Raw genomic sequence first — 13,035 nt, 5'->3', positions numbered from 1 at the left:
TGTTTCGTGCAAATCAGAAAGGTCAACAGAATATTATTTTCCGAAAAACCAACAGTCCAATTATTTTTTTCTCATACAAATTTCAAGATATTTCTCAAGCACTATGGGCGAAGGATTTCCGTCGTTCCCTGTAGTGTGCATTTCGTGAGAACAATCTACGGTTTTTCTAATCGTTATTGCGCAATGTCGAAGTAAATACACCAGATATTTCTGTTGTTGTGAGTGACCGGATAAATACCCTTGGTACAAGAGGAAGGTAGAATGCATGTTTTAACTCAATTAATGATTGAGCGCAGTTATCTTCTTAGTGCGATAAGATGAAAGCAATTTCGCTCTAGTCCGATGTTCAAGATATTTCTGGTTTTAGGTAAAAAACGTTATGGTAATACTCCGGAGTACTCCGGAGTAGTTAAGAGGGTCACTGGTATTAGCCAATCAATCTCTGCATTGAATAGTCGATCGATCGAATCGATTCTTGACTTGCAGGTCCAAAAACTCCCATGGAATCATCAGGAATTTGTTGTTGCAATTTTTTCAAATGACGTAGAAATTGCTTTGGAAACGACTTGCTGTGCACTATCCGGAAATCCCGATACTCGAAACAAGATGCATCGAAAATGCGCGGCGAAAAGCGCAAGAGGACAGTTGTGAACAACGATGGGATCCACCCGCGGAACATGTATCGAACGCCCCCCGACTTCGAAGGTCTTGCGAAGGCGTATCCTTCACTGCAGCCATAGTACGCACAACGACCTTTCACGCTTGTTCCTTATGATCGTCGCCATAGTGTTCGGCAGTCCAGCAATGGTACATGCAGCTTCCAGTGGAATGATCCTCAAGCAGCAAGGTGCGTGCGCTCGTTGTCCTGATGGTACTGCCAAAGTTCATGCATACTTACGTCGACTTCGTAGAGAACTGACCAAATCCCTCCTTCACCGTGACTTTGGTGTGACTTGGGATATTCCCCTCAACCGGTTGTGTCCACCGGTACCTGACTCCGATGCTTCGATCTTGAACGCACTCCATGTCGTTGTAGCTGACAAATCGCCTCAACTACATTCACTGGATCGAAGACTTGATCCTGTTGTCTCGATCAACGTACACTGCGACGTCCGACGAGGGTCCCATCTGGGGTATCGACATTGGCACAGGGGCCTCGTGCATCTACCCGCTGCTCGGGCACTCGTTGAATCAGTGGAATTTCATTGCGACCGACATCGATGCTTTGTCCCTTCGATATGCAACTGCGAATGTCGAATCTAACAACCTGTCGCATGCGATCCACGTTGAGGCGGTTGCGCCAGACGCGCCTTCCGTCCTCCTAATCAAGTCGATTGCAACGCACGCAAGCCCGATTCTGTTCAGCATGTGCAATCCCCCGTTCTTTGACTCGGTCGAGGAAGCAGACACGAACCCACGCACGGCATGCACTGGTTCCCACGGCGAGATGACAACTCCTGGCGGAGAAGTTGCCTTCATCTCCACCATGATCCAAGACAGCCTTGTCCTCCACACCAAAGGTACCCCCGTTCACGCTATCGGCTAGTTCGCCACGCGAGTTTGCCGTGTAGTGCGCTGGTACACGTCGTTGATCGGACGCAAAAGTTCCTTGCGGCCCCTCCTCGCTCTCCTACGATCCCATGGCGTATGCAACATGCGCACGACAGAGTTTCTCCAAGGCCGGACGACGCGATGGGGGCTGGCATGGTCCTTTACCTCAGATGGCCACGGGTCTGAACGACAGGTGCGACACGTGCTGTAGTGGGTTGCCAGGGAAACCGTTTTCATCGACGCGGTGTGTGCTAGCATTCACACAAAGTTCTCGCCAAGCGACGAGAGTCCAAGCGTCGGCAAGAGTTGACATTTCGCGTGGACCAAACAGGTACTCTTGCGGCGCGACCATTCGATCGCCTGTCGGATCTCAACGGGATGTGCAGATACAAGCGAGTGTGTTTCGCTGGACCTCGTGCACCGCCGCATTCTGGACAGCGCAGCCTTGGTTCACATGTCCGAGGTCATTGCGCGCTCGAACGCTGTGATTTGATGGCGCCATCGTGGAGTAGATGGACCTCGCCGTGACTGAAGGCAGCTCTGACCAGCACGGGCAGCCACGGCGCCGCATGTACATGATTGAGGCTACACGCGCAGGCGATGGCCATCGGGTGCTATTGTTTCAAGCGGCGGTATGCGCGGAAGCCACTGCAGTTGCGGACAATGCCGGCCACCGCCACGAATGTGTTGACGTGGCGCTTGTGTGGCAGCAGGGCGTGGCCCGGGACCAGTTTTGGACATTCAGCGACAAGTGGAAGGGTGCCATTCTGCGCAGCGGCCGTCGATGGCGCAAGGCGGCGCGCCCACCGTGTGAAGGAGTTGCTCGGTTGGGCGATGCCGCTGCTGAGCAACATGATGAGCTCAAGGTTTGAACGCTGTCATTGCTATTGGCTAATTTTTGACCAATCAAATCGGTGAAATCTACAACCGTTTTCAGCGATTCCTTTCAGGCGGTTTGCATACACCTGGTGGACGCGACGGTAGCGACATGCGCGGCGGCGCCGAGATGACACGTTGCATGTGTAGGAAGCACAGAACATGAGTGATCTCGCACACACCGCTCCTTCTTCTGACGAGTTGTCGTTGCGACAACAACAGCCGCATGAGACCGAGAGGTTGCCAGAGGAAGGGACTCGAAAGGACGTTGATGGACAAGACGAGGGACGCCTAGATGCCGACACCGACCCAGCAGCACCTCTAGACTGTCCTAATTCAGATCTCGTGGACGAAACAGACACGACAAGTGTTGGTGTGGCGGCGACACCCAAAAGTCCAGAATCGTGTTCGATCGCACGGGAACATCCACCATCAACCGTCGACGACGATCGGGAAGAAGGGGAGATTGAGGAAGACGTTCCTTACGTGAAGCCCACCGAAAACTGTACGCACTCTATTGCATCGAATGATGGTGGCGACGACGCGGCGGAGGACGACGACTGTGTCGCGTCGGGCACGGACGAAGCGACTCCGGTCGCTCCTGTCCACACGACGCCATTGCAGGAGTATGAGCAAGGGTACTACGGCATATCGTTCGAAAGCACGTCGACGCAGTTGGCCAAGGTCGTCATCCGCGATCCGTCCAAGTCCATCCAGCAGGTACATCCATCGACTGACGTGCACCACGCTGATGATATACGCTAGAGCGACGACATTCGCAGTCACTTTGAAGCGATTGGTGGCGTCGAAAGCCTGACGTGGTCGCCTGACTCTGGCTCTGGCGACGTTACGCTCTCCGATCTGACGGTGCAGCTGCTCCCTTTCCGTTGTGCATGGCTGACTATCTTGGTGTGCAATAGGCACTCAATGCTGTGTTTGCCTTACCAGAACACTCGATTGGCGGCACTACGCTGCTTGTGTCGCCCATGCCGCCGCCGGTGGACCCGACACTTGTCGCGTACGTGCTATGGAACAGTCGCATGGCGCAGTGACCACGTTGCGCTCGTAGACAGTGGCGGCGGTCGTACAACGGCACGGGGGTCCACTTGAGCAACATCGTTCACGATATGACGGAGGGTACGAAGCGACTGTTTGTGTCTTTCGTCAAGATCTTTGACCGTGGAAGTGTAGACATGATCAAGGCCGAGATGAGCTGCTTTGGCGTCATAACGAGCGTTCGGCGAAACGTCAAGCCCATGGAAGAAGCGGTGAGTTGGCGCGCCGGCTACGCATCGACTTGGAACTGTTTGTAGCCTTTTGGATACGGATTCGTAACGTATGCGTCGTCCGGGCAAGCGGCGCATGCACTTGCCGCGGGCTCGCACGTGATCCATGGCACTACAGTCAAGATCAACCCGATGAAGAAGGACTTTCAGCGTTCCCAAGGTGCCGCGCGCGGCGGTCGATTTGGAGGACGTGGTCGCGGCGACGGACGAGGTCGAGGTGAAGGAAGAGGTCGAGGCGGTTCGGAAGGACATGTGCGTGGAGGCTTTGAAGGACGTGGCGGAGGCCGTGGCGGTGGTCGGTCCGGCGGCGGACGCGGTCGGGGAGACAGCGTTCGTGATGGCAGCCGAGGACGTGGTCGCGGTGCAAGCGGGCGAGGTCGTGGCGGCGGTCGAGGAGACTACGGCCGCGGCCCTCGGTACCCACCGCAGGGTCCACCACTGTACAACGGTCCCGCTTACAATGCACCACCACCGCCTGCATACAACGCCCCATCGTACCCGCCGCCACATCATCACGAGCAGCCGCATCCGCCACATGGAGGGTACCATCCGCCGAGCTACTCCCAGCCTCCCCCCAGCTTCAACGGACCATCCTATCCGCCACCACCGCAGCCTTCCCCTGACCACGCGCCACGAAACCACCATGCGTATGGACAACCGTTTGGACCACCACAAGGTAGCTACCCAGCCCACGGAGCGTATCCGCCGCCGCCGTATGGACCGCCATCCTATCAACGCCCCCCACCTCCTGCTTACGACTCCCCTCCCTCGCGCCATTACCAGCCTGAGTCGCATCCGCCGTCGTACGGCCGACATCATGATTACCCCACGCAGCCGCCGTATGCCCCACCGCCGCCGTCCTTTTACAATGCTGGACCGTACAATGGCAACCATGGCTACAGTCAGTCGTCCCCGCGGTCGTATGGAGCGGGCCAGGCGCCGTCGTCCGAGTATGGACAAGGGAGGGGGTATGCCCGGTACCCAGACCACCCGCCGCCACGGCACGACCCACCATCGTAATGACTGCATTGGATGATCTTTCCTCGCTCACGTTTGTCGTTTAGGTATGGTCCAGTGCGGTCTCAAGGGCCAGCGTATCGGTCGGGGCCGTATGACCCTCCGCCATCGTATCGTTAGAGACTAGAAAACAAGGCGAGTGTGGATGCTTGAATGGTGTGTACAATGTCCTTGGGGCATCTCGAATCGAGCGAGGACGCCACGACGTGCATGACGCCACTCACGGAGGCACATGCAGCCTTCATGGACCGGCGTCAAGGTAGCCGTCGCCATGATGGCGACATGCGCTTTCTTTATTCAAGTGTCGTTGCCCCTGGGCCGTGTCGAGTCGTTGAAAGTTATCTAGTCACAAAAACTTGAGGTGGTGTGGCGCAAGGAGGCGGTCGTGTTCGGCGCCGCAAACCATGTCTGGAGGGATGGGATGAAAACTCGCGCTCGTCGACACGTGGGCATGCACGTAGCCGCGTTTGCAATATCCACAATCGATGTCAACCACACTCTGCTTCAGCTCACTGGAATGGCGGATGTAACAATGCGTGAAGCGTCCTGCGTGCGCTGGCGCCGCGCGCAAATCGCGACCATGTTGGCGCGGCTAAAATTAGCATTGCCAGCAGCTTCGTGTGCTAGGTCGATGAAGAAGGCGAAAGGAGTACGTGGAACGATGGCCATCGGGCGTTGTGGGGCGCGCTAATCGCCCCGGAGTAGAAAATCAAGTACTGCGCCCAGTCGCTCCAGGCCAAGTTTGCGCTGCGGCGCATGTACATGAGCGGCATCGACTTGTCGCAGGTGCGCCATCCTCCCACGACTTGGACAATCGCGGTCTGGGGCATCTCATTTGTTCCGTTGCCAGCAACAACTCGAATTCGTCGTCGACTTTTTGGAGCGAGAGACGATCGTGCATCGCATGGGGTGGTGGCAGCGCCTCACCCACACCGAACGGTTCAACTCGACGTTGCATGGGTCGTCGTCTCATGCGGCGGGGGGGTTGTAGCCTCGCGCTGGCCAAAGATATCAAGCTCAAGTACGTCTATAAGGGCGAGACGGTCGAAGTCCGCACGCCCGAGCTCAAGGTGTCGTACGTGCTGCTACGCGGCAGCGCAGACGGCTACGTACGTGGCAGTGCCTCGTACGCGGGATTCATCGACAGCCATAGATTGTGGATCGACCGGGCCAAGTCCCAGTGCACATGCGGGATGGAGCTGTGTTTGGCAACCTCCACTTCAAGAACGCCGTGTATGCGCCGACAACCCATGTCGGTTGGGTCGGTGACCCCTATGGCTCTACCGCGCCAAAGTCCAAGTTCCAGAAGGTGTGTGGGACGCGCTTGACGGTGCGGTGGCTAACACTACGCAGGTTGTCCTGCGCGGCCCCGTCGACTGTCTCGTGATTTCGGCAGATAACCTGACCGAGTCGGCGACGGCGCTCGCCCATGTCACGACGCTCAACTGCCTCCACCTCTTTGGCATGGCCATGCTCGAGCCGTACGTTCGATATCGGTCGTTCGAACCGGGCACGACGATGGTGCACCAAGGCGACGCCAAATCCAACTTTTACATCATCGTGCAAGGCACTGCGAAAGCTTCGTTCAAGGACGACTCGCTCGAAGCGCCGGCGCCCGTCGTTTCGTCGCTACATCTACCAGGGGCCCCACCCGCCCCGCCGCCCCCCAAAGACCTTGACGTTGCCATCTTGGGACCGCAGGTACGTTGAGCGAGGTGGATGACCTGCTACTGTCACCCCCCTCTCGATGTTGCCTCAGTTAGCATTGTCGTGGCGTGATGTAGTCATATGTGGGAGATATCTCGAGCCTCTTTGACGTTCCAGAGCCGGTGACCGTCAAGTGCACCACCAACGTAGAGGTGGTATACTTTATGCTGGACGAACTTTTTGAAGCCCTCAAGGCGTGGCCAGCCGTCCTTTATCGTAAGGTTAGTGTCCTGCTCGTGGAGGCTGAATGCGGCGTGCCTAGGCATGCAGCATGTCGCCTTCCGTACCCTCGATTTCCTCGTTGAGCGGCTGCAACTGCTCTTTGGCGTGATGTGGTCTGCCCACTCGACCACCCACGACACCCTCACGACTGCTCTTGCTGATTTTCAACGTGAGCTTGCTCACGCTGCTTGCGTGTTGGATTAATGTTGCCCCATATCTCAGTGCCGCCGCTACCTCCCCTCCCCGAAGAAGAAGTTGCAACGAAAGCTGCATCTAACGCCGCATCGCCCGCCAAGCCAGGTTCCCCGACCACAAGATCGTCGTCGCCGCAGCGCGTTCCGTCGCCCAAGAAAGCCCCAGTGTCTCGAGCAGACGTCACCTGCCCGCATGTTTACGTGTATGCATCAAACTTTGACACGACTTGTGAAGGTAACTTCCATTCCTGCAGAGATACGACCGGCATGGCGCCAGTGGAGCCGACAAAAGAGATGATCTTGGCGATGCACAGCATGCATTCGTCCTTCCGAAAGTCTGCGGCGTCGACTGCTGCTGTCGGTCTCTTCCAGCCCAACGATTGTCTTGACCTGACGCACGAGGTGCCTGCCCACGCGACGACCCTGCCATTACCTCCATGCATCCCACCGCGAAAAGCCAAAGCGAAACCATCGACGAACCAGCTCTTTCTCTTTCCAACCATGACGAAGCAGCGCCAATACCATGCAAAGTACGGACACCTCTCCTTCCACATTCGATTCACGTGCGACTCGGTAGGAGCCTGCCGCTGCTCCAAAAGTGCTCGGGCATCGAGACCCCGTGGTATCAGGTCCACAAATGACGTCGCTCTCGCCCGTCCTCGCTCCCGCTGTCCATGTCACCCTGTTCGCGTCGCTGCTGCATTTTCCGAGTGCCACGTCATGGTCGTGAAGTCAATCAACCTGAAAAACCTTTTCCAGTGCCGTTGGTCTGACTACGTTTTTCACAACATCTGGACGTTAAAATCCATACCTGTAGTTTCCGTTTGGTGCTCCTGCATGCCCGTTTTCCTCCTTCATCAGCAGCATGCATACAGCGCAATGTCGCCATATTCTCACTACCGTTGCCAGGCTGGTTGCATTGTCGCTTTCGCAACAACTCTCGTGAACGTAAGTGGGGGTCGACTATAACGCCTCTGGGTGAGTAAAATCAATAAACATCTACTCGGTCAAATGTAAAACGCGTCACGGGCTGGCTGGATGATTGGTGGTTGTCAGAACAGCGATTTGATTGGCCAATCGTCGAATCTCTACATTAGGAGGTCGTAATATTTTACGATTCAATCAATTTCATACAATTTCCAAGGTATTTAAAATCGACATCGTCCAAATATAAAAAATTCCTCCGACATCCCTGGGTTGTCTCAGGCATAGACAACCAACAAATCGTCGTCACAAGCGAATCCCCCCCCGCGCATTCGCATCATCATGGGCAAGGCACAGAAGGAAAAGGCTGCCGCCAAGGCTGCCGCTGCTGCTGCCATGTTTGGTCGACCTCCGCCACCTCCTCTGGCCCCGGTCTCGGCCTCTGCACCGCCCAGACCGTCTGGCCTGACGGCGGCAGCGCGGGAGTTTGTTCCTGGAGCCTACACCGCCACGTCGACGTCCTTTACGCCTGGCTCGGGCCCCAGCACGCCGACGGCTGCCACGCGTTCGACGTCCATTTTGTCGTCAGCTAGCGAAGACGACAACGACGACGAATCCTACCATGTTCTGTCGACAGACGAAGAAATCGCCGCGTTTCTCGCGTCGGACGAGCCGTCGCGCATGGATTTCGTCCAAGTGCTGCTTGACAAGATCAGCACACCCGCGTCGCGCAGCATCCGTCAATCTGCCATCGATGACTTGGTCAAGGCCGTGGAGCTCATCGGGGTTGGGAGCTACACGGGCATTTTCGTCCTCAACGAGATCCAGCGCTTTGTCTCGGACAAGTCGGCAAACCAGCGCCAGGGTGGCCTCCTTGTTCTCATCGGGATGAGCAAGTGCGATGCGATCTCGTCCGCCATCGAGCCCATCCTCGTCTCGCTCTTTGTACCCATCATGGAGCGCCACGCGGACAAGGAACCCCAAGTACGCGACGCTGCCGTCCGCACCGTCATGACGCTCATCAACACCGTGTCCCCGTTGGCGACCCGTACAATCCTCGAAGAAGTGTTCAAGGGGTTGAAGCTCAAGGCTTGGCAGTCCAAGGTCGCATCGTGCGACTTCCTTCGCCACTTTGCCAGCAAGGCCGCGCACGAAACGTCAAACTCGCTGCCCGAGATCATTCCCGAGCTCTCGAACGTTGTGTGGGACACCAAGCCCCAAGTCAAGGAAGCGGCCATCGCCGCGCTTACCGCCACGTGCTCCACCATCACAAACGACGACGTGCTCCCCCTCGTGCCAGTCCTTGTAAACGTAATTGCCAACCCTGAACAATCGCTCAAGGCCATCGACAGCCTCCTCGCCACAACCTTTGTCTCGAACGTAGACGCCCCGACCCTGGCACTGATCGCGCCGTTGTTGAACAAAGCCCTCCGTGACACGACCACCAACTCGTCGGCGCTGCGCCGCAAAGCATCCCGCATCATCGACAGCATGTGCCGCTTAGTCTCTCGACCCGTCGACATTGCGCCGTTCGTGCCGCTGCTGCTGCCGCAGTTGGACTCTGTCATTGAACGCATCGCGGACCCGGAACTTGCCGAAGTCGCCGCGGATGCCCGTAGCTGCTTGAAGCGCGCCGCCGGCGAAGGCAGCGCCGAGGAGGATCCGTCCAAGACCCGCGCTGCGATTCAAGCGGCGCTTCTGCAAGGTCTACACGATGCGCTCGACATCGCGACCCACCCTGGGCTGACCGAGGTTGCGCTGCATTATATCACAGACATTTGCGCGGAACTGGTAACGATGAATCGCGGCAAGGAGTGGCGCGGGTTTGTCATGCCGTACTTGCTCCCACATATGCAAGACGAAGATGCCGATCACGTGTGCAAGGCGCTCCGAAAGGCCGGCGGCGGCCTCGGCGACGATCGCGAAGTGTCGGTGGACCCAAACGACGTGTGCGACATTGACTTTTCCCTTGCGTACGGCGGCAAGATCTTGCTGCGGAATGCCCGCCTGCGCCTCACGCGCGGCCACCGGTACGGCCTCGTCGGAAAGAATGGGGTCGGAAAGACGACGTTGATGCGAAACATTGCCAACCACACGATCGAGGGGCTGCCGACCCACCTCCGTACCATCTACGTGCAGCACGAAGACCAGGTCCCGGACGCCGGATCGATGCTCGACTCGCTGTGCGCGGACCCCGACCTCGCCCACAACACGCGCGAGGCCGTCATCGACACACTCAAGTCGGTCGGGTTTACGCAACATCACATGGACGGCACGATCGCGGCGCTGTCGGGCGGATGGCGCATGAAGCTGTCGCTGTGTCGCGCGATGCTGTACAACGCGGACGTGTTGTTGCTGGACGAACCGACAAACCACTTGGACGTCCATGCTGTGGCTTGGCTGGTGAGCTACTTGAACTCGCTCGAGTCGATGACGGTGCTGCTTGTGTCGCATGACACGGGCTTTCTCGACAACGTGTGCACGGACGTGCTGCACTACGAGCAGAAGCAGCTCGTTCTGTACCCCGGCACACTCGCCCACTTTGTCGAGATCCACCCGGAGGCCAAGCACTACTACGAGTTGTCGGCGTCGGACTGCCAGTTCATCTTTCCCCAGCCCGGCCGTCTCGACGGCATCACGTCCACGACCCGCCGCATCCTGTCGATGGAAAACGTCAACTTCACGTATCCCGGCGCCGCCAAACCGCAGCTCGTCGACGTCAACATCAAGCTGTGCCTGGCCTCCCGCGTCGCCGTGATCGGCGGCAACGGCGCCGGGAAATCGACGCTCATCAAGATGCTTGTCCAGGAAACGTCCCCCGACTGCGGTGAGATGTGGAAGCACCACAACTTGCGCGTCGCGTACGTTGCGCAGCACTCGCTCCACCACGTCGAGCAGCACTTGGACAGCTCTCCCGTCGAGTACATTCAGTGGCGGTATGGCGGACCGGGCGGGATCGACCGCGAACTCGACTCGCGCGTGAATGTGGCGCAGTCGGAGGAGGAAAAAAACTTGGTCGGCAAGTCGACCGGGCAGATCGAAAAGATCATTTCTCGCCGCATGGTCAAGAAAACGCTCGAGTACGAATGCAAGCTCGTCAACATGTCGGAGAAGCACAACAAGTTTTACACGCTGGACCAGCTCGTCGAAATGGGTCTCGGCAAGCTCGCGGAACTGGAGGATATCCGCCAGGCGACCCTTGCCGGCGGCGGCGACCTGCGCTCGACCACGACGCGCGAAGTCCAAAAGCACTTGGACGACTTTAACTTGGCGGCCGAGTTTGGCACACATGGCAAGATTCGCGGCCTCTCGGGCGGCCAAAAGGTCAAGCTCGTGATTGCCGCCGCCATGTGGACGCGGCCCCACTTGCTTGTGCTCGATGAACCGACCAACTACTTGGACCGTGCCGCCCTCGGTGCGCTCGCGGACGCGATCCGCGTCTTTGCCGGCGCCGTCATCATGATTTCCCACAGCGATGAGTTTTACAACTCGCTGTGCACGGAGAAGTGGCTCGTCGAGTCGGGCCGCGTGCGCGTGATCGGTGAAGCCCAAGAAACCGAGTATCGGCTGGGTGGCGGCAAAAAGGTCATGGAAGAGGCGGAGGAACCGGATCCGTCGCGGTCTGGCTTTGGCTCGACCAACGATCGCATCAAGGTCACGGGTGTGATTATCAACCCCAAGTCCCTCCGTGCCATGAGTACCAAGGACGTGCGCAAGATGCAAAAGTGCGCCAAGGCGGCCGGCCGGTCGCTGGAAGAGCACGTCGCCCAACTCACCCGGGAAAGCCCCGAGTGGAAGTGGTTGCCGTATTAAACATATTTTACCCTTTTGATTATATAAGAATGCCCCCATCGTTGTCCTCATCCTCGGCCACCAGCGACGCTTCGTTTGTGAAACCTGCCGTCGACGTCGTTGCATTGAAATGAATCGTGCACAGCTCTCGGTGTACCCAACCACTTTCCAACCGAACATGATGCAACGGCGAAGTTCGCAGCGTCGCGGGAAAGCGGCGCAGTCTGTTGGTGCTGGATACACCCCGACCAAGTGCACGCGTCGTCCGTCTGTGTGCAACCACCCGCTGAAGAATGAGACGTGACAAATGACCAGCACACGTACGCCATGGACCGACATGCACGACGTTATCCAGCGCCGAACGCTCCATGCATGCCGAGTTCCATCATCCCGTCGGGAGGAGGAATGTACAAAATCCGGATAAATGGGATCTTGTGCCTCCCAAAGATTGGATCTTTTGTCCGGATACCATTTGTCACGATTAAAATATTTACCTTCGATGTTGCACTGTTTATATGGACAATGTGATGGTATTTTAAAAAAGTTTTTGCGATGGCAGTTTCAACCTTCGCACGCGTCGAAATCTGCCAAATTCCGTTCTTCGCCCCCGACACCATGGTACATCATGATGAAACTCCATGGCGCCGCGATGGTGATAATAATGCAATGTTCGAGTAGATTCGCTTCTTCCTCTTGCAAAATAGACAAGGGAAGACCCGCCTCTCCAAGTGGTACGTGCCCCCGCCGCCTGATCTCGAGAAGCCGCGTCTCGAAGCTGAAATCCATCGCCTCGTTGTCGCACGCGACGCCAAACACACCAACTTCATTGAGTTTCGTTCGTACAAGCTGATTTACCGCCGATATGCCGGTCTCTTCTTCATCGTGGGTGTGGATTTGCATGCAAACGAACTGTTGTGCCTCGAAACGATCCACTTGTTTGTCGAGTTGCTGGACCAACAGTTCTCCAACGTGTGCGAGCTCGACATTGTATTCAACTTCAACAAGGTGTCGACCGCACCATCCCATGGATGGTCTTTTCATGCTCACGTTTTCTAGGTGTACTCGATGCTCGATGAATACATTCTCGGCGGCGAAGTCCAAGAAACAAGCAAGCGCGAGATGCTCGATCGCATTCGCGAGCTGGAAAAGCTCGAGTAATCGTCGTCGTTTTCTGTTGCAAAGCACGGATGCACGACTCTCTAGTACACCACCTCAACCCATGAAATTTGTTTCTTCTCTCGCAACACATACTATGCATCGACGTACTCCAACTGGAGCGTGTCCATTATCGGTCAAACACTTGAGAGCTACTTCTAGTTCGAACATCACGTGCATGTCCGCTCGACTGGAAGTGGCCCCAACTCCTCTAGACCTGTGATCATTCCCTCAGGATTTCCGTACTCGTGAACTTATATGGGCCTTCATCCTGGTATCCGCTTTAGTCAATCCGGTGGAAGGCGCTGGTA

The 13,035-nt window shown here is 56.9% G+C and overlaps 5 protein-coding genes across 6 annotated transcripts; all 5 read left to right on the top strand.

Annotated features, from left to right (window-relative positions):
* Positions 1-617: 617 nt before the first annotated feature.
* H310_08875 (hypothetical protein) lies at positions 618-2,478 on the top strand (the record flags this gene model as incomplete). The annotated part of the gene is made up of 8 exons (XM_008874785.1): positions 618-739; positions 788-847; positions 912-987; positions 1,037-1,520; positions 1,572-1,744; positions 1,807-1,882; positions 1,938-2,014; positions 2,064-2,478. The coding sequence occupies 8 exons, from the start codon at positions 618-620 to the stop codon at positions 2,421-2,423; spliced, it is 1,428 nt and encodes a 475-aa protein (XP_008873007.1). The 3' UTR covers positions 2,424-2,478.
* Positions 2,479-2,500: 22 nt separating this feature from the next.
* H310_08874 lies at positions 2,501-4,928 on the top strand. 2 transcript variants are annotated; one of them, XM_008874784.1, is made up of 8 exons: positions 2,501-2,531; positions 2,578-3,147; positions 3,193-3,294; positions 3,348-3,445; positions 3,497-3,564; positions 3,619-3,695; positions 3,741-4,729; positions 4,778-4,928. In XM_008874784.1, the coding sequence occupies exons 2-8, from the start codon at positions 2,590-2,592 to the stop codon at positions 4,848-4,850; spliced, it is 1,965 nt and encodes a 654-aa protein (XP_008873006.1). In that variant the 5' UTR covers positions 2,501-2,531; positions 2,578-2,589; the 3' UTR covers positions 4,851-4,928. The 2 variants fall into 2 exon arrangements, with proteins under 2 accessions (XP_008873006.1, XP_008873005.1); XM_008874783.1 differs by having other exon boundaries at positions 2,501-3,147.
* Positions 4,929-5,361: 433 nt separating this feature from the next.
* On the top strand, positions 5,362-7,494 carry H310_08873 (hypothetical protein; the record flags this gene model as incomplete). Its single annotated transcript, XM_008874782.1, has 11 exons — positions 5,362-5,379; positions 5,436-5,516; positions 5,581-5,669; positions 5,722-5,839; positions 5,884-6,039; positions 6,084-6,431; positions 6,515-6,653; positions 6,700-6,828; positions 6,882-7,056; positions 7,108-7,383; positions 7,431-7,494. The coding sequence occupies 11 exons, from the start codon at positions 5,362-5,364 to the stop codon at positions 7,492-7,494; spliced, it is 1,593 nt and encodes a 530-aa protein (XP_008873004.1).
* Positions 7,495-8,079: 585 nt separating this feature from the next.
* H310_08872 (hypothetical protein) lies at positions 8,080-11,985 on the top strand. The gene has a single exon (XM_008874781.1). The coding sequence runs from the start codon at positions 8,120-8,122 to the stop codon at positions 11,588-11,590; it is 3,471 nt and encodes a 1,156-aa protein (XP_008873003.1). The 5' UTR covers positions 8,080-8,119; the 3' UTR covers positions 11,591-11,985.
* A 155-nt stretch (positions 11,986-12,140) lies between these two features.
* H310_08871 (AP-2 complex subunit sigma-1) lies at positions 12,141-12,813 on the top strand. Its single transcript, XM_008874780.1, has 3 exons — positions 12,141-12,187; positions 12,248-12,574; positions 12,626-12,813. Exons 1-3 carry the CDS (start codon positions 12,185-12,187, stop codon positions 12,725-12,727), a joined length of 432 nt encoding a protein of 143 aa, XP_008873002.1. The 5' UTR covers positions 12,141-12,184; the 3' UTR covers positions 12,728-12,813.
* The last annotated feature ends 222 nt before the right edge of the window (positions 12,814-13,035 follow it).

This window comes from Aphanomyces invadans (assembly GCF_000520115.1).
Source record: "Aphanomyces invadans strain NJM9701 unplaced genomic scaffold supercont1.19, whole genome shotgun sequence".
NCBI lineage: Eukaryota > Oomycota > Saprolegniomycetes > Saprolegniales > Verrucalvaceae > Aphanomyces > Aphanomyces invadans.
This window is presented reverse-complemented; position numbering and strand designations above follow the sequence as displayed.

Bases quoted from the DNA above. Each gene is read 5' to 3' on its own strand.
- H310_08872 (XM_008874781.1), top strand. From the start codon at position 8,120: ATGGGCAAGGCACAGAAGGAAAAGGCTGCCGCCAAGGCTGCCGCTGCT.
- H310_08871 (XM_008874780.1), top strand. The intron at 12,575-12,625 runs GTGTCGACCGCA...CACGTTTTCTAG, and splicing joins TTGTATTCAACTTCAACAAG to GTGTACTCGATGCTCGATGA.
- H310_08874 (XM_008874784.1), top strand. From the start codon at position 2,590: ATGAGTGATCTCGCACACACCGCTCCTTCTTCTGACGAGTTGTCGTTG. The intron at 3,565-3,618 runs GTACGAAGCGAC...GTGGAAGTGTAG, and splicing joins CGTTCACGATATGACGGAGG to ACATGATCAAGGCCGAGATG. The intron at 3,696-3,740 runs GTGAGTTGGCGC...AACTGTTTGTAG, and splicing joins TCAAGCCCATGGAAGAAGCG to CCTTTTGGATACGGATTCGT.